We start from the raw sequence: 20,850 nt of genomic DNA, 5'->3' as shown, positions 1-20,850 counted from the left end.
CAGGACCTGTTGGACCTGCTAGGTGTCGAGGTCGTTGGGCTTGGTGAGTATTAGTAACTTATTGTGTATAAATTTAATTTGAGGAACAACAAGATTACTGCTGCGTGCCAAGCATTGCTGGTAAATTATGTTCCAAAAAGCAAAATCTTCTTTGATTTAAGGACCCAGGTGCTCGGTGGTACTCTTACTTGTTTGCAACTTAGTTTGCGCTAGCTTGTGCTGATTATGTAAGAGTTTATTTTACAGAACTGAAGTTAGGTAATGTGATTTGCTAGAGAGACTCTAGTCCTTCCATTGTCCTACTATGAAATAGTGGTGGATGGATATTGGATACTGGATTTAGTTTGTTAGTATTAGTTAATAATTGTTTTATGCGGTCTGCGTGACGCCTCCTCTGTCACTGAGTGCTGCTTACCCCAGTCCTCCGTAGAACCTTTTGTACTTTGTTTAGTGAGTGGTAGGCTTAGCATGGTCAGTCAGTAGCAGAACTAGATCAGAATCATGCAACCAACCCACAATTTGTTGTATGTATGTATGCACAAATATATGCATGTGTCCTCCATCTCATCTATGCATTTGATGGCTGAAAAAAATGGAAATGCAGACTTAGTGAACAATTAGCCCATCTGGAATAGGTGGTGTAGGTCAGGTGGTACTTACTAGGCTTCGTATTGTAATCAGAATGATTATGGAACACTGGAGTGTTCATAAAACAGTAGACGATCCGTGAATGCAGGAAGAAGCCAGTAGAAGTCGATCCATCTGATTAGATAGGTCAATTTTATTGCAATTGTTGTTTCCTAAAATGTTGTTTGACTTTTCCAAATGATTTATTATTATTTGTTTCACAGCACTCCTTAATGTTTGTCTCTTTCTTTATTATATTTTACATATATTTTACATGATCATCAGCACCACCCAGGGGCAAGAAGACGGGGTCGGAGTCGGCGGGGGAACCACAGGACCACTCCTCTACCGAGGCTCCTGCTGCTGGCCCCAGTAAGTCCTCCAGTGGTTATATTGACATTTATATTTCCCTAACATTTACTGCATCTGTTTTTTCCCAACTATAAATTATGGTTCCACTTTCTAATTCTATTTTTTACAAAAGCTTACTTCTTTGACCTTGAATATCTGTTTCGAAATTCTGTTTATCCCTGCCTCTAACTAAGTTGCTTCTAACTGCCTCTGCTATGACTCTCTGTAATACTACTACTACTATTACTACTCTGTCTGTAGCGAAGCTTGCACAGTTGCCCACTCTTTATTGAAGGTTTTCTTTGGAATAATGAAACTCTGATTGACCAATAGCTCTAGCCACTGTGTCCTGTCCTTTGGGTTGTCCTCTTCTAGTCTTCTCAATGTTGAGGCTTTGACAATTACCACAAACAAAATGGCCAACCAGATATTTGACTAGTATTTTTGATCGGATAGTACATGATACTACTATTGTCTAGTGATTCTGCAGAGCCACATACAGAACTATGCACAACAAAATAGGATGTTGGTGATGGGAGGTTGGACCTTACTGATCACACCTAGGTCCGAAGAACCCACGATCCCCTGACCGACTAGCTATAGTGCCTCACATTAGGGTCCCACTCCCGACCCCCCCACGAAGAAGATACACAATGTTGATGATGACTGAGACAGACAACCCAGAACATAATAACACCATTTTGCTCACTCACTTGTGTAAGTCCACCCCACCACACCAAATACCACAGAGTCTATGTGTAAGTTCAAAAGGTTTATTTGAAACAAGTATCAAACTCTGTACATCGTTAATATGAAATTTAATTTACTACAGCCATAGTCAATAAGCCAGCAAAAAAACCTAAGATTAAAACAGTAAACATTTACAAGTGCATGACAACAAGAACAAGAGTCAAGATCTTTTGAATTCTGGAAGACCCCTCACCGTAGAACGTAGAAATACTGGTTACATCATCTTGCATCATAATATGCTCTGTAAATCTCTGGTTTGTAGAAGGGAATCTCCCGCCTATTATATGAGAAAAATGTTGCACGTTAGCCGTTAGAGAGTATACTGGTGAATGCAAGCATTTTGCAGTCATGGCAAAAAGTGTAACATGTATGTGATGGCTAAGCAATATGGACTAAACAAACTCATTAAGTGGGTTGTTTTTCGACCTAGTTTTCACTTGTACGCAACAGTCAAGTGGCCTCAAAGGCGTCTACTGCACATGTCAATAAGCTGGCAGGTATAATTAAATATATGCGCCAAAAGAGTAGTAGTCGACATGATGAATCTAAAAGGGTTACACATGGCTCAGGCTAACTTTCAAAAGAGGAGACCCTAGGAACCATATCACTACTAGTGTCTGTCTACTGACTGTACTTACTGTCTAGTGCTGATGTTTGTTGGATTAACTTTTTTTTCAATGTTCCAAGTGAACACTATTAAAATAGGGGGAGGTTTCCAGGCATCTAAAAATGTGCGATGTTTTTTTCTAGGCACACTACCATCCACCAGTGCCGGCGGGGCCAGCGGCGATGCGGCCATTCCGGAGGGAGCAGGAGAACTGGCGGTACCTGCAGGAGAGACAGAGGGGGAGCCAGCAGCAGTGGCCGGCGGCGGTAAGTTATATTCATTACTTCTTGACATTACTACTAGATGGAAGTGTGTTCACTATTTCACTGTACTGAGATAAATAATGTGACTGACTGGCAGAGAAGGATATGTTGTTGGAAGCATGCATAGGTGGCTGATAGTAAATCAGATCAGATGCATGGGTCGTTGAAGGATGGGTGGAAGGTGAAAGAATGCCTGCCTGGTGGGCGACACAGTATGGGTGGATAGTGCTAGAGAGCAAGAATCAGCGGTGTTTTGTTAAAAAAAGTCAAACACAAAGCCAAGGCAAGCAAGGAAGGAGCGGAAGCATGGGTGTTTGTTGGTGAAACCAACTAAGTATGAGATATATAAAAAAGAAGGATAAACATTTACTTTAATGGATGTATGCCTGGATATACTATCATCAATATTCAATAGACAGTATAGGTGGAAAGTGTCACTGGAGATTCTTACTTTGAAGAAAATGTAAAAGAAACTGCGCCACAGTAGCAAAGCATAGGGGAATATAGGTAGTATTATCAGAATACAGTAGACTTGCAGTAGTTTGCAAGCACGTCATATATATATATATTATCTACTGGCGGTCGCCAGTAGATAGTTATAGTTAGGACCGTGTTTCCATAGGAAATCCGCAACATTCTATTTGGAATAACTTTGGCGCCGATTGATGAATCCTTGCAAAAGTTTCAAAATAGGTGGGGCGCTCCGCTCCGCTCCTACCCTGAAAATCTCGGGGGGATTTGTCAAGCGGGGGCTGAGAAAAAAGGGGGGTCCCAAAACGCGTTTTTCCCAGACAATTTTCCATAGGGACCTTTAGTCCAAGGTACAGCCCAAACGGCTGAACAGAATTACTTTAAATTTGGCAAAGAGGTAGTCCTCAGGTCAGGGTTATGCCTTTTGCATATCTGGAGTCAATCTGTTCATTAGTTCCTGAGAAAATTGCAGTTAAAAGTACATACATATCTATAGGCGCGCACCGTGCACGCACCGTGCGCGCACGGTGACGTGCGCGAGCGCAATTCTGATTGGTTGTTAGATGTCAGTAAACATTCTAATCGGTCGAAATCAGGAAGTGTCGGCCGCCATTTTGTCTCTCGCAGTCTGAGGCAGTAAAAAACAAAGGTGGAGAACGTGAAAAGGGGGCAGGGTGGACAGTTCCTGACCCCCTAGCCTTTGTCAGGGGGTCACTGAAGGACCCCCAATGGTGGAAAAAACATTTTTTTTTTTCGAAAAAGCGCGGGGTGCGCGCAGGGTGAAAAAGCTGAAAAAAAAATATTAATAAATACATAACTTAGCATTTAAAAAAACGTACAAATTCACTTAAAAAACCATAGGTTTCACACACGTTATAGTTAGGAATTCGCATTAAAAAAACCTTGCAAATTCACTTAAAAAACCATAGGTTTCACACATGTTATAGTTAGCTGGACATTTCCCTCGTAAAAAACCAATGAAATTCCCCCGTTATAGTTAGTGCAGGCAACTATAACTCACGCGACTACAATCCACTGCTGATGACGTCAGATATTACATCACTGATGACATATGTGTCTTTCTGTAAAATAAATATTTGTAATATATGTATAGCTAAAGATTAATGGAAGAATAAATGGGTAAATAAGTGTCTAAATACAGTGATGTAATATCTGACGTCATCAGCAGTGGATTGCTATCAAAGTTTTGTACTGGGCAACATCCATTTCTGAAAAAGGAATTACTGAGCAGCAATAATTTGTAACGTGGATCCAAAATTGAGGCAGTAATGTAATGTGGATGTGACACAATGTTATTTTGAATCCTTGTATTGTCAGATAAGTGAGCGACTAAGGTGTCTGCCAAATAATATGTGTCTACTTTGTCATCCACACCTGCGTACATTTCTGACACCTCCTTCAGCTCTTGCTCTAGCATGTACGACAATGGGATAGCTTGGCCCATAGTACAGTCCTCCCTGCTCACTTCACGTGTGAAGACCTCAAAAGGAAGTAGCATCTCTGTCAGGCATTTGATGAGGTCCCATTGGGCCATCTCAGCTGTCAAGCCTTTCACAGTAGGATCCCCTTACCTTTTCATGACATAAGCATTAAGTGGTATGTACTGCTCAAACAGATGCTCAAGCATGTAATACGTTGAGTTCCAACATGTTGGCACCTCTTGGATGAGTGCTTTGACTGGCATTTTATGCTCATGTTGAATGACCCTCAGCTGCTTCCGGGCTTTAAAAGAATGGTTGAAATGTGTGCATATTCTTCTGCAGGTGGTCAGTAAGCTGCTGACTTTGCTTTCATTTTTCAGAAAGTCTTGAACAACAATGTTAATGCAGTGTGCCAAACATGGGACCCTGAAATAGCCACCAACTTTCACGGCCCTAACTACATTACTGCCATTGTCCGTGGCAACAAAACCAATGGTTGCAGCCACTCAAACACCTTGCTGTTAAACTCATCCAAAATGTTTGCAGCAGTATTTCTCCATAGCAAACATGGCTACAGTTGCATGTTTGCGAGAGTCTTTAAAAATCTCAGCGGTGTCAACAACACCGTCAGATATCTTATCTTTAACAACCGAAAAAGAGACTCAGTGTGCAGTGATGCACATGTAATCAGTGGCTTGGCAACTGGTCCACATGTCTGTTGTCAGGTGTATACTCTGAACAGCACTCTGTTTTAAGGCTTTTCCAAGCAATTCCAGCACGTCGTGATGTAGTGCTGGAACAGCAACTCTTGCGAAATAGTAGCGGCTGGGAACTTTCCATTTAGGGCAGATGGTGGTCACAAATTCAAGAAAACCCACCCCTTGAGCAAAAGAAAAAGGGAGAAGGTCCAGTGCTAACATTTTAGCCAGCTTCGCATTGTACAAACGTGCTATTGGGTGGTTGCGTTCGTACTGCCCCTCCGGCCTAGTAAACATGCTAAGAATGGTAGGCTGCATGGTATTCCTTCCTGTGGTCAACATCGCACTTTTTGGGCAAGCAGTACTCCTTGGTGTCTCAGGCTGACTCTTACTCTTCTGCCAATGAGATGTGGCTGAGGATGTGGACGTTACCACTGCAGTGCTGGGGACAGGGCTACTTTGTGTACCACTACCACAGAGAATGTCTCCCTCTTCTTCCTGTTCCACCGTGAGCGGACTTTCTACTCGTTTATGCCCAACAGCAATGGTTCCAGTTTTCATGCGACTAAGGTGCTTCTCCCACTGGATTGCGTGGTGTTTTTTCAGATGGGTCATTTGGCCTCCGGTACCATAGTTTGTACCAAGCTTACCACGACTAACAGAGGTATGACAAACGGAGCAAATAGCAATGTTCTCCTCCTTTCCGCTAACCGTAAAGAAGTCCCACACTGGGGAGCTTAACTTTTGTCTCCTGTTGGAGGTGCCACTCCCACTTCCAATGCCGGATGAACTGGAGGGTGTGTGTTGAATTTGACTCTGTGCAGTACCACTACCTACTTCTGCTGAGGTGGTGCTTGTGCTGGATGTAGGACACTGCCGGCCCTTTGATAATGTAAATATGGAAGCTGGAGGTCGTGTTGGTGTTACCTGTGTTGGAGGTATGCTTGCTACATCCCTCGCAGCCATTTTGGATAGTGTAAAAATGTTGGTCTCCATCTCCTCAGGCCCGGGAGTGATGTTCGTGATGACTGGCTCATCATCATCCTGCTCTTCTACATCAACTTCCATAAGTGTAAGGCTTTCTGGAACCTTCCTTTTCCCATGCCTGCTCTTGTGACGTGTTTCCCTCTCAGACTCAGTTTGTGGCTTCCAAGTGGCACCTAGATCATCAGAAGGGGGGCTTGGTGAAGAACTTGATGTACTAACCCTCCTTTTCCTTGCTGGGGATTTGGAAGCCAATGGAACTTCTAAAGGAGTGGCTTCCTCTTCATCCTCTGCATGAGGCTCAATTTCCTGAACTGCCCCTACTTCGGGAGGAACTACAGCTACTATTGCAGGCGGTGGTTGCGGCTGTTGACCACTTATCTGCTGTGTTCCCTCCTGCGTTGATTGTGTACTACTTTGAGATAGCGATAAGTTTAGTTCAGGCTCAGCATCACTGCTTTCCACCATAAGGCTGGCTATCTCTTCCACACTCATCTGCTTGGGCCTGGGTTAGTGGGTTGGGCCCACTGATGTGGAGGTGCTGCCCCCAGCTTGGCCCCCCGACACCGCTGCTGCAGGCGTCAATTTTGGTGTCCCAAAAAAGCTTTTGGGAGGCACACCAGACTTAAGTAACACTTCCTTCTTCTTCTGTTCCTTCTTCTCCATGGCAACTTTCTTGGTACCGGAGGACCTGCTACCCGCTTTCTTTGGGGGCATCTTCTTCAGATGTCAAAACAGCACTCAGTTGCACAAGTTGCAGAGATGCCTGGTCAGGTCACTCACACGTCACGTCGTGTACAGCAGCAAGACGTCGGTCTGGCACCACAACGGTCGTTGATGATGACACACCTCCTCTGTCTTTTCTGCACCTAAAAGCAAAAAAGCCAGAAGAACATCAGTCAAAAGATCAATAATATAATATATAACTTCTTAGTCTCTGGTGGGTGGTCACAATTATTAAATTTTATGAAGTCCGTGAACAACAACAGTATAGCCATTAAAGAGACTGACAAGGCTAGGGATCCTGGTGTACTTGTAATGTGTACACTCAGGAAGAAGAATAGCAAAGAACAAAAACATAAATGTAGTCTAGCCTGTTTGCCCTAAATAAAAATTTGTGCATCTTATGGGATGGATGCAGCATCAGGGAGCAACAACAACGAACATATACACATAAAAACTAAAGGCATTTATTTACAACACCCAAAAAGTGAAATGTACCCCCGAAAAAAAGTAAAGGCCACATTTTACAATTCAATCCAAAGCCATACATGATGTTGAAATTTAACGCACAACACAAAAACAGTTGTTTAATTCCATGCACCTGTGATGATTGATGAGTAGTACCCCTGGGCCTACTGTACGACTAGGCCACAAGCTTGGAGGCCTATGGAAAAAGCACAGTGGCTGGTATGTCAGATGCCCATTCAATCCTCTATAGCACAGGAACAGAATGCCGCTATTTCCCAATGCCACCCTCGTATCTTCTCAGCACCACGCACTTATCAGCATGTATGCTTACGAAGACCAAAGGGGGAAAGGGGATGGGACAGAGAAGAGACAGTCGCACCACGCCTGATTCTTCGTTCAGCTTCAGACGTTTTCTTCTTCCTTCTTCTACTCTTAGCACGGGATATGTTTTGTTCTGTAAGGGAATTACATTCATTAACCTTTTCTATCACATGTAATATTTCCCTCTATGTATTCACTCTCCCTTGTTCACCTACCCCAACTTGGTGTGACCATTGCCTCTCTTCTATATGATGTTCTACTGTTCTGGCTTCATGTGCTGAAACTACAATAGTGAGTGATCACTTTTTATTCTTTTTTCTCCTTATGCTGTCTTATAATTCTTTATCTCTTACTAAGTCTACCTGCTCTTTAACTCTGCTTGCAGTACACTGGTGGTCTGTTGTGTAGTAGTAGATACTTATATATAAATATATATTGATTTGCTACTTCTTCGCCTACTCCAGGCAAGGTTGCTATTTCTGACTAACTATGTACAATGTAAGTGTATATTCACATTCTAATATGTATATATATATTGTTGCGTTGTCAGCTATTCAGTATATACACGTAGACTTTCTGTCTATTTTTCCTCCTCTAGTTTCTTCATGTGCTGACTCGATTTTTAGATAACGATGTAGAGACTTGTCAGAACTCGCCCACGCATCTCACTACACGGACTGGTGCTGACTCTTTCTTTCATTAATATATGTTCACTGGATGCGCCTTTTTCTCTCAAGAGCGTTAGAATAACTGAACTCCTTCCTCACAGGAATGCTCCCATTTAATCCCAAAACACGGAGCAGTCTTACTGTATTTTCCTCTTTCTGCAACTACGGACTGGAACTCCTCCTTACGTCAAGCAAAGGTTGCGACGAAGTATATCTTTCCCTGACTAGTATGCGACGCTAAGATTCCTAACCTCCCTCACGGTGAATTCTGGTGAAGTGCGCCACAGCTCAGGTGCCGCACCTGGAGCTTCGTGATTTTCACCTAAACACTAGAGCGCTACCTGTCGCCTCAGTATGTGACTCTTGGCGGCCATTTTAGGGATGAAATTGCTCTGCACCACCGTACTGATTCTTAGTCTTTTTCCATGGTAGGGGTTGGCAATCCTGACAGTACCCCCCCCCCCTCAAAGTACTCTCCCTCAATTTTGGTTTGTTTGGAAATCTTTTATGAAACTCTCTAATTAATCGAGGAGCATGAACTTCTGAAGACAATTCCCATGATCGTTCTTCAGGTCCATAACCCTTCCAGTCCAATAAATAGTACAACAGCCCCTTCTGTACCCTAGCATCCAAAATCCTCTGTACCTCAAACTCTTCTCCCTTCTCAGTGTGAATTGGTTTTGGGGGCTTACTTATTCGTACATCTTTTGCAACCTTCTTTAACAGGGAGACATGAAATACTGGATGAACTCGTAAACCCTTTGGTAACTTTAACTGAAAATTTAGGGCACTCAATTTCTTTTCAATTAGGTAGGGCCAATAAATCTTGGCTGCAGCTTCCTAATACCTTTTAATCTGATGTTTCTTGTATTCAACCAAACCTTATCTCCCACAAGTAACTCTGGCTCTTTTCTTCGTTTCTTGTCTGCAAAATGTTTGTAACTAACCTTCGCCTTGTTTAAATTTTCTGTGGCTACTCTGTGCACTCGTGCCATATGTTCTACTAGGTTAGTAACTGCTGGTACAGCCACCTCTTGGAAACTTAAAGACTGGTGAGGATGTCTTCCCGTATTAAAATAAAAGGGGGATTGACCAGTGGAAGCATGTCTCGCATTATTATGCGCAAACTCCACCGCCCACAAGTAATCCGGCCAATCTCCCTCTTGATCCAACAGACTCAACCTAAGGTACTGTTCTAATTCTTGATTAGTTCGCTCAGTTTGACCATCAGTCTCAGGATGATAACTTGTTGTGTACCTAGTCTCTATATTCAATTTCTTAGTAAAGGCCTTCCAAAAGTGTGACAAAAATTGGGAGCCCCTATCAGATATTAGGATCTTGGGAATTCCATGTGCTCGAACTATACTTTGACTAAATACACCTGCCAGGGTTTTAGCTGTAGGGATTCCTTTCAAAGGTACGAAATGGGCCATCTTGGTAAAAGCGTCTACACATACCAAAATAGTATCGTAACCTTGACTTGATGGTAAGTCGACTATTAGATCTAAGGTCACGGTATGCCAGGGATAAGGTGGGGTTGGTAAAGGTTTTAATAACCCCTTAGGAGATAGTCTCACTGGTTTTCCCCTAGCGCAGATCTCACATGTGGTTACATATTGACGCACATCTTTAATCATGCCCGGCCACCAAAAACGTCGTCTCACCAATTCTTCCGTTTTTGAGATGCCTTTATGGCCAGCCAAAATACTATCATGACTTTCTCACAAGGCCTTTTGTTGCATTTCAATGGTGGGCAAGTAGAGAGCTCCGTCATGATACGGCAAACCTTCTAGAATTTCTCGTCTTGAATCTTCATCTGCCCACTTCCTCATTTCTTCCCCAGTTTGGGAGTTCAGACTGACTTCATTTTGTGACTCTTGCAAAACAGCTCCTATCACCTTTTCTGTTGGTATGATGTTCTGATTCTGGATTTCCTCCGAAATTCCATCTGTACCCAGTCTGGAAAAGGCATCCTCCTTACCATTTTGTGAGCCCGGTCTATAGGTTATTACTAAATCATAGTCTGCGAACTACAAGGACCAACGTAATTGTCTCGGTGTTAATGTTCTGGCTGACTTCAGGAATTTTAAATTTCGGTGATCTGTATAAACAGTAACCACATGTCTTGCACCCATCAAATAGTGTCTCCACTCTTTAAATGCATCCTTGATGGCTAATAACTCCTTGTCTGTTATTGTATAATTGGCCTCTGCCGCAGTCAATTTCCTAGAACGAAATGCGACTGGATGTAGTTGCCCAGTAGTTTTATGCATTTGAGACAAAACACCTCCCAGTGCCAAATTGGAAGCATCTGTTTCCACAAAAAAAGGTTCTGCTGGATCTGGATGAAGCAATATGGGCGCAGTTGTAAAATCCTTTTTCAGCTGATTGAACGCCTCCTCGGTTTCCGTGGAACACTCAAATCTAACTCCTTTCTTCAATAGTCTAGTTATGGGAACTAACTTTTTAGAAAAATTTTGAATTAATCTCCTGTAAAAATTAGCGAATCCAATGAAGCTTTGGATTTCTTTCACTGATTGTGGAGACTCCCAATCAACCACTGCCTTGATTTTATTCTCATCCATGGTTATTCTGTCGGGTGAAAGCACGAACCCCAAAAACTCCACAGTAGTGACTTGAAACGCACATTTCTCTAACTTGACAAACAGATTATTCTCTCGCAGTTTCTGCAAAACCTTCTTAACTTGTTTTTCATGTTCTTCCACGGAATCAGAATAAATTAGGATGTCATCTATATACACTATTGCATTTCGATCAATGAATTCCTTCAACACATCGTTGATAAAATGTTGAAAGGCGGCTGGGGCATTACATAACCCATATGGCATTACTTGATATTCAAAAAGCCCATGCTTGGTCCTAAAGGCTGTTTTCCACTCATCACCTTCTCAAATTCGGACAAGATGATATGCCCCTCTCAAATCCAATTTGGTGTAGACTTTTGCTTCTTTCACCTGGTCTAGCAGCACTGATATTAAGGGCAAAGGATATCGATTCTTTATGGTTATTCGGTTAATTGCCCTATAATCTATGCACGTTCTCAACTCTCCACTCTTCTTTGGAATAAAAAATAGTGGAGAAGATGCTGGGGACTGGGAGGGTCTGATGAATCCATTTTCTAGATACTTCTGTATGTATTCCTTCAAATGCTCATCTTCTCGCTCGGTCAAAGCATAAATTCTGCTGCATGGAAGATTGGATCCTGGTTCCAGGTCTATTTTACAATCGTATTCTCTATGTGGAGGAAGCTTTTCAGCTTCCACCTCATTAAATACGTCTTGAAATTCAAGATACTGCTCCGGAGGTTTTCTTGTATCTATCACACAAACGGTAGTCTCTTTTTCACTTAAATGATATGCTGGTGTTTTCTCTTGTACCTTCTTACATCCTCCTTGACAATTTTCCATACAATATTTTGAGTTGAGTGTAATAGATCGAGCTGCCCAATCTATGGTAAATTTGTGTTCTGTGAGCCATGGTAATCCTAGTATCAATTGGAATAGCGGAGCATCGATTAAGTTGAATTGCAATGTTTCTAGATGTACTTCATCTGATTCCAATTCCACCGGCTCTGTATGACTCACTATGGGTCCAGACGAGAGATTGGTCCCATCCACTGCTTGAACTGCTTCTCTTTTTTCCTTTTTGATAGCCCCAAGTCCAATCTTATCTGCAAACTTTAGATCACAGAAATTGACCGTAGCTCCGGAATCGATCATCATTGATACCAATTTCAATGTCTTTTCTCTGAACCATAAGGTTATCATCAAAACCAAATGTGGAGAAGCAGATTGCAAGGTATTCACCAAGGTGTGGGTATCTGGAGCTGTCTTAGAGTCTGCAACCACCAGTCCAACTCCATTTACTGGTGGTGCGAGGCGTTTTCCGACGATGTCTGCTTGGGTTTCTTTGGACAATTCCGAACAAAATGTCCACTTCCTCCACAATAGAGACATTGCTTATTTACTCTTCGTCTCTCTTTTTCTTCTTTTGACAGGGGCCCTCGAATTGCTCCAATTTGCATGGGTTCACTCCCCCGAGACGAATCTAAATCTTTATTGCCCTCTGTCCTGGCTCGATCAAACCTTGGCACACTGGGTCTATAATCTCTCTTTCTCTCACCTCTTCTTTCATTTTGACGAAAATCAATCTCCAAAACTAGGTCTATTAATGCTGAGATTTCCGTGGGTCTATTAGGCACTTGTGCCAAGGCATCTTTTAATTCGTCCTTTAAGCCTCGATAGAAGACTGCTGCTCGTTTGTTCTCTGGCCATTCCGTCTCTACTACCAATTTATTAAATTGGGCCAAATAAGCAATGAGATCACGACTGCCCTGTTTGATTTCCACTAACTCATTATAGGTTGCTTGAGAGACCCTCCGTCTATCAAATATTCGCAGAAATTCTTTTTTGAGTTTGTCCAGATCATACAGAATAGGATCATTTCTGGTGACCAAAGGCATAGACCAAGATGCTGCGTCTCCACTTAAATACGATAGTATAAATGCCACTCGAGATTGCGCATCGGGGAATACTGCCGGACGACACATAAAATGCAAAGTACATTGTGTCAAAAACACTTGAGCCTTCTGTGGATCTCCATTAAAGCGCTCAGGTGGTGCCAGAGGAATAACTGGAGAGAGAGAATGGATAACTTGTGTTGTAATCTTGGGTTGGGAAACTGATGCATCACTACGATTTCCCTCAGAAGAGGCTGCAAATTTTAAATTAGGACTGGACACTATTCTACTCACTTTTAAGGTCAACTCAGTCGTTTCTTTTTTGAGCTCCCTATTCTCTTCTTTAACTGTGATTAACTCCCTTTGTATTTCTTCTAATATTTCTCCTAACTTCTTTAGTCTAGACTTTCCGTCATTCTGCTCGGGTGCTAATTTTAACGTGGGCACTTCACTCTGTCAGATGCCCAATCAATCCTCTATAGCACAGGAACAGAATGCCGCTATTTCCCAATGCCACGCTCGTATCTTCTCAGCACCACGCACTTATCAGCATGTATGCTTACGAAGACCAAAGGGGGAAAGGGGATGGGACAGAGAAGAGACAGTCGCACCACGCCTGATTCTTCGTTCAGCTTCAGACGTTTTCTTCTTCCTTCTTCTACTCTTAGCACGGGATATGTTTTCTTCTGTAAGGGAATTACATTCATTAACCTTTTCTATCACATGTAATATTTCCCTCTATGTGTTCACTCTCCCTTGTTCACCTACCCCGACTTGGTGTGACCATTGCCTCTCTTCTATATGATGTTCTACTTTTCTGGCTTCATGTGCTGAAACTACAATAGTGAGTGATTACTTCTTATTCTTTTTTCTCCTTATGCTCTCTTATAATTCTTTATCTCTTACTAAGTCTACCTGTTCTTTAACTCTGCTTGCAGTACACTGGGGGTCTGTTGTGTAGTAGTAGATACTTATATATAAATATATATTGATTTGCTCCTTTCTCGCCTACTTCAGGCAAGGTTGCTATTTCTGACTAACTATGTACAATGTAAGTGTATATTCACATTCTAATATGTATATATATATTGTTGCGTTGTCAGCTATTCAGTTTATACACGTAGACTTTCTGTCTATTTTTCCTCCTCTAGTTTCTTCATGTGCTGACTCGATTTTTAGATAACGATGTAGAGACTTGTCAGAACTCGCCCGCGCATATCACTACACGGACTGGTGCTGACTCTTTCTTTCATTAATATATGTTCACTGGATGCGCCTTTTTCTCTCAAGAGCATTAGAATAACTGAACTCCTTCCTCACAGGAATGCTCCCATTTAATCCCAAAACACGGAACAGTCTTACTGTATTTTCTTCTTTCTGCAACTACGGACTGGAACTCCTCCTCACACCAAGCAAAGGTCGCGACGAAGTATATCTTTCCCTGACTAGTACGCGACGCTAAGATTCCTAACCTCCCTCACGGTGAATTCTGGTGAAGTGCGCCACAGCTCAGGCGCCGCACCTGTAGCTTCGTGATTTTCACCTAAACACTAGAGCGCTACCTGTCTCCTCAGTATGTGACTCTTGGCGGCCATTTTAGGGATGAAATTGCTCTGCACCACCGTAGTGATTCTTAGTCTTTTTCCATGGTAGGGGTTGGCAATCCTGACATTGTACCACAAAATGGCCGCCACCACATGGCCAGGCCACTCACAAAAACAAGAAAAGGTCAGGAATACAAGACAGACAATGCAGGCCTATTGCAAAAGCACAATGCCTGCCTCCACAAAATGGCCGCCACACATGCTCAGGCCACCCACCACAATAATAACAAAAAAGTGATTACAAAGGACAGGAACAGGAAGTTGTAGTCTCTGTGGGACTTACTTCCTCTCCTAAAAATATTTTTTTTTACATAAAAGCTTCTCCGTGCTCCAAAACTACAGCAGAATGACAACCTGAGGAGTTTTTTTTGCATAATGCACAAAACCAGCGTTTTCGAGAAGGATTTATGTTGCTCGCGAGATATTGTTTGCCAGATTGCAAATGCTGCGTGTTCGGGATCGCGAACTGTACAAAAAGGCTTTATCGCGTGCGCGAACACGCATATTGAGAGCGCGAAAATGACGAAAACTGTAAGTCTGCGTTGTCACGCTGTGCAGAGTTACCGAAAGTACGCGAGCTGAATCCCTAGGGTTACCTACTGGCTGAAAAGCCCTATTTATTTAACACACACCCAAAAACTGCTATTCCACCCCAAAAAACACCTTTTGCAATGAAATCCAAAGCCATCCACGGTGTAAAAAAATAATTCAACAGACAACACAAAATTTAAATTTAAATAATGCACCAAAGATTTGAGGATGACTACCTCTGGGCGTACTGGCAGACTTGGCCACAAGCTTGGAACAGAATGGTAAAAGCAAGCACACTGCTTGGATGGCTCCACAAAATGGCCGCCACACACCCACAACAACAAGAAATGGAAGACAGTCAATGTACGCCTATGGCAAAAGCAAAATGCCTGCCTTCCTAAAATGGCCGCCACACACATGCTCAGGCCACCCACCACAATAATAACCAAAAAGTGATTACAAAGGACAGGAACAGGAAGTTGTAGTGTCTGTGGAACTTACTTCCTCTCATAAAAATATTTTAAAAAAAATAAAAGCTTCTCCGTGCGCAAAACTACAGCTGAATGACAACCTGAGGAGTTTTTTTAGCAAAATGCACAAAATCAGCGTTTTCGAGAAGGATTTATGTTGCTCGCGAGATATTGTTTGCCAGATTGCAAAGGCTGCGTGTTCGGGATCGCGAACTGTACAAAAAGGCTTTATCGCGTGCACGAACACGCATATTGAGAGCGCGAAAATGACGAAAACCGTAAGTCCGCGTTGTCGCGCTGTGCAGAGTTACCGAAAGTACGCGAGCTGAATCCCTAGGGTTACCTACTGGCTGAAAAGCCCTATTTATTTAACACACACCCAAAAACTGCTATCCCACCCCAAAAAAACACCCTTTGCTATGAAATCCAAAGCCATCCATGGTGTAAAAAAAAAGACAACACAGACTGTAAATTTAAATAACGCACCAAAGATTTGAGGCTGACTACCTCTGGGCCTACTGGCAGACTAGGCCACAAGTTTGGAACAGTCAATGTAAGCCTATGGCAAAAGCACAATGCCTGCCTTCACAAAATGGCCGCTACACACATGGCCAGGAGGACACAACAACAACAAGCATAAGCCAAGGGGAACAAAGAAAAGAAATGCAGGCCTTTATGGAAAAAGAAGCACACACTACTAAACTACCACCACAAAATTGCCATAAGCCACATGGGCACTCACAGTCACAACAGGCATTGAAAACAATGAACTGAAGCAGGCCTATAATATATGACCGGACAAAGGAGGCCTGCTAAACAACACAGCTTTAATACAAAAATGAAAATCAACAGGGCTACGAAAGGATTGGAAAGAAGTTACACATCAAGCACACACATCCAACAAAGGTATTTCACACACACACACACACACACACACACCAACAGTGAAATACACCACAGCCACATTTAGCATTTCAATCCTATGCCATCCATGCCCTACATGATGTTGAAATTCTACAGACACCACGAAACATGGACCCATGGGTATGGCTGAAATTGCAGAGAAAAACAACTAGGCCCCTATTGAAAGTACAGGCCACCCGCCACAACAATAATTTTTAAAAACAATGAAAATCCCAGAAAAATGTAGGTACAAACAAGCCCCAATGAAACAAACACACCAATTCTCCAACTTACTTGTAGTAAATTAAATCTCAAATCAAAAAGTCCTCAAATAAATCCAATCCAATGGTATGATGCAGCAGACAGACACAAAAAGTGATCCTTCCAGCTCCAAATCCAAATGAAAGTGAACAGCACATGCACAAAGCACTGGGAGGAGCCTGCTGGACAGGAACAGGAAGTTGTAGACTCAGGGGCACTTCCTTCCTCTTGAAAAAAAGAGTTAAAAAAATTGAAGGACTCCTCCTTACACAAAAGACTACAGCAAAATCACAATCTGAGGAGTTTTTCTGAGCAAAATGATCATTTTAGAGAAGGTTTTATGAAGCTCGAGAGATATTCTTCGCCAGATTGTAGTTTTTGCATGTTCGGGATCGCGATCTTACCAAGACAGCCGCCGGAAGTCAGCTCGCTCGCCCGAATGACGTGTTCGCGTTCGCACACTCTCGCGGGCTTGGGCAGCCATATTACAAATCTCATGGCGCTCGCGAACGACAGGAAAAGCAAGTTGGCGATCGCAGAATCACGGTAAGACGTTACCGCGCGTGCGAGAATGAATATTGAGCGCGTGAGGAAGCAAAACTACTACGCTACGCGCTAGATTGCGTAGCAATCTGCAACTTCACGCTGTACGCGAATCGCGAAGTTACCAAAACTTCGCAAGCTCCGCGAACGGAGCGTAGTTCAACGCCCAGGCTTAGACAAAACCCAAGAAATTCAAACACCATGTTTTTGGTGGAGATGTGTTATTGATTTCTACTACGATAATATAGGAACCAAAGTTTAAAATGTAGTAAAAAATCACAGAACAACACAATAAAAGAGACAATAAAATAACTCTTTCTAACAAATATGTAAATATGTGAGTAATATACTGTTTGAGATTTCACACAGTCCCACGAGAGTTCACATTGAGGCCATCGTAACTATCATAGTCACTTGCTAACTAAGGACCTAATGTATATTTTGTGCAAACTTGCATGCTTTTTGAACCGCTAATGGCCATTTCTGCAGGTTGACAACACCAACAGAAAAACAATACTTACTCAAAAAATATCAATAATATGTTTAGTTGGATTTGTAATCTATAAAGTACATACAATAAAACATCATCATATAATTTGCAATGCCATTTATCAAATAAAGAATAAACAATTCCAAGTGAAGAGCAGAAAGAAGTACCATAGTTTGGCAGCAACGCTGGATACACATTTTGTGAAATAATTTGTTCCTGTATATTAAGGAGACGAAATGTGAATGCCTAAACAGCAGTAATCATGGCAGTCTGAAACACTTGAAACTATTTCTATTACTTATTATAGTACTGCATATAGACTACCTTTAAATCACGTTTAGCATAGTTACTAGGAACACACAAAGATTTAATTATGAAGTTCAGTGTAGTTGCCAGAACAGTTTGCGGAATTTCTATAACTGAACCAGCTTCTTCCAGAAGGAAAGATTTGAAGCAAAATAGGCATTTGCAAAATCAGTAGTTCTCGCTTGTATTTTGAGTCCCCACTAAATATTAAAAAGCCTGCAATGGTAAGATAAAATGAAAAATGATTGTTCTCTATTTAGAATGAATCTATGAGCTAAATAATTAAGTGTGCGATGATTCAGAGTATTTTTGAGATGTAAAATAGTACCTCATGCATTGCAATTCAAGAAATACAGAGGAGGCAGGATAACACAACAAGCAGCCAATAGCATGTGCTGCGAACAGAGTCCTCCTCTGGGTAGAGCTAAAGCCTACTCCAGGTCTATTTAAAGAATTGCTAGCAATACATCATTTAGAAAGCTGCACTTTCAGACTGTTCTAAAAAGACATATCTTTCTTTCAGCAACTTTAGTGATGGTATATTATTTCCTATATTTAGTCGTATATAATATGTTGATGCTTTCCTTTTCTAACCTTACGTTTAACTCAAAGTTTCTCCTACTTCTTGTCTTAAAAAAAAAATAAACACCTTTTTCTAATAAGTAAACATTTATAAGTTTTTAAAAGAACCCTAAAGAAGATGTGTTTGTAAACCCTATTCACAGCACTAATAGTAATGTAATGTTGTGCTCAGGATGATATGAAAGATGAAGAGAGTCTGGCATTCCACGTTGGTGGAGGAAGGTCATATCTATTGGGAACAGGATGACTAGAGATTTCTGGTGAAACATGGTGCGAAAGATGAGTTGGAGAGGTGGCAGCTTAGTTGCACTGGTCAATCATAGTAAGACAAATTAGAACACGGTCTAAAGGCCCTCAAGTAGCGGCAATGTGCAGGAATAAATCATGGACAGGGTTGAGGGACATCAGAAAGGCTTTGCTGGAAATGTACATTTAATCCGCCTCTGTATTACTTTTTCATTTCAGGATTCAAGCTGAGTTATAATAAATATAAGAAACTAATATAATTCTCGGTACAGATGAGTGACATCACTGTAACTGTAGTGTACATGTACTCTATATTGTTGAAAAATTTATTTATTTTTCTTAAATATCACCAGAAAGCAATCTAGCCATCTTTTTACTATTCCAAATATGACTACTTCATAACAGGGACAAATAGTCTTTATTTAGTGATCAGCCTTCTTGACTTTGTTTAAAGCACCTCAAGGCATAAAGGGATAACATTTCATGAAGAAGAGAAGAATTTGAATGCAATATATTTAATAGTGTGTTGCTGACATCAGACTGGGGTCAATTGGCAATTCTCCGAATATGTGCAGTAAACATGTACTTACGTTTTGTACACTTCATCTCTCACCTAAAGCAATTCTCATTCTGGCTGTCAAAAATTAATAACCATATGTCACACAATTTAACATGTATTCACACAGTTGTTCTCTTTTTTGCACCAATTAGCTTCTCCATTATGTCAAGAATGTTCATTTTCATAATAAATTTGGAGATGAGATTTTTTTTGATAAGAAGGGGAACATCCCGGCCCTGTATGACATTGTAAACTGGCAACCTGGCTCCAGGGGCACTCTCAAGTATGTGAAGGTGGGCAGCTATGACTCTAGTGCCTCTCAAGAAAAAAGCCTTTTCATCAATGTCACTGCCATCCGGTGGGCAGCAGGAGTCCCACAGGTAAGAAATGTCACAATCAGAGCAATTTTCGTTCTAGAGATCAAGGGGATCGTATGGATGTGGGTTGCAGAAATTGGGCAACTAACATGATACAAAGAACAGTGTACTTAACAAAAAAAACTTTAAGGGGGATTCACTTGTAAGGGAAACTGGCATGGTAATTGAGCGAATGTATAACGTTACAAAGCATACATTTACAATGCATGCCTTTACAACGCAGTTTTTACATTGCAACATCCTTTACAACGCATACATTTACATCGCATACCACTACAACAAATTTTTGAAAACTACATTTACAACGCATTCCATTACTTTGCATTATACCTTTACAACGCATACCATTGCAACACATACCATTACATTGCATTTAAGGTAAGTGTTGGATAATGTAGGGGTAAAAATTACTATTCTAACTCCAGGGGGTTTAACAGTAGGGTAAGTGTTGGATAGTGTAGGGGTAAAAATTACTATTCTAACTCCAGGGGGTGCAACAGTAGGGTAAGTGTTGGATAGTGTAGGGGTACAATGTGTTGTAATGGTATGCGTTGTAATGACATGTGATGTAATGCCTGCATTGTGGTGACATGCGTTGTAGTGTCACGCATTGTAGTGACATGCAATGTAATGGATGCGTTGTAGTGAAATGCGTTGTAAAGGATGTTGCGATGTAATGACTGCGTTGTAAATGTAGTGCGATGTAATGTCTGCACTGTAAAGGTTGTTTCCCTATTTGAGCAGGCCCTATCTTTACCATTTTCTATGTACAATTGTCTTTTCAAATACGTTTGATCTGGTAGTTACGTTACTGAATGCCCCAGCTTTACATTTGAACATCAGGTAGTCCTTGTGGCTTCAGTCAATCTGAATCTTTTTAAATACCACAACATATGATTGGTAGAATTTTTCAGGTACATTTGAAGGAGGGATATTCTCTCTGGGCTGTGTATTTAGTTGATAATCTTGTAGCTTGTTTACACCATTACAAACGCCAACCATATGCAAATCAGCCCCCAAAAGGAAAGTCCACCCTAAATTACCAGGCCATATTCCTTCTGAATGATGAGAGAACAACCAGCTGGGCAGCTTCAGAACTATGACACAGCATTCTCATGGTAATTA

At 41.6% G+C, this 20,850-nt stretch overlaps 1 protein-coding gene across 1 annotated transcript in view; it reads left to right on the top strand.

Annotated features, from left to right (window-relative positions):
* LOC146782689 (extracellular calcium-sensing receptor-like) overlaps positions 1–20,850 on the top strand; it is a 78,525-nt gene that overhangs the window by 55,819 nt on the left and 1,856 nt on the right. The window contains exon 5 of the mRNA XM_085637183.1: positions 19,501–19,737. Coding sequence (XP_085493309.1) covers positions 19,501–19,737 — 237 coding nt within the window. The remainder of the gene's footprint in view (positions 1–19,500; positions 19,738–20,850) is intronic.

This window comes from Triturus cristatus, chromosome 12 (genome assembly GCF_964204655.1).
Source record: "Triturus cristatus chromosome 12, aTriCri1.1, whole genome shotgun sequence".
Taxonomy (NCBI): domain Eukaryota; kingdom Metazoa; phylum Chordata; class Amphibia; order Caudata; family Salamandridae; genus Triturus; species Triturus cristatus.
This window is presented reverse-complemented; position numbering and strand designations above follow the sequence as displayed.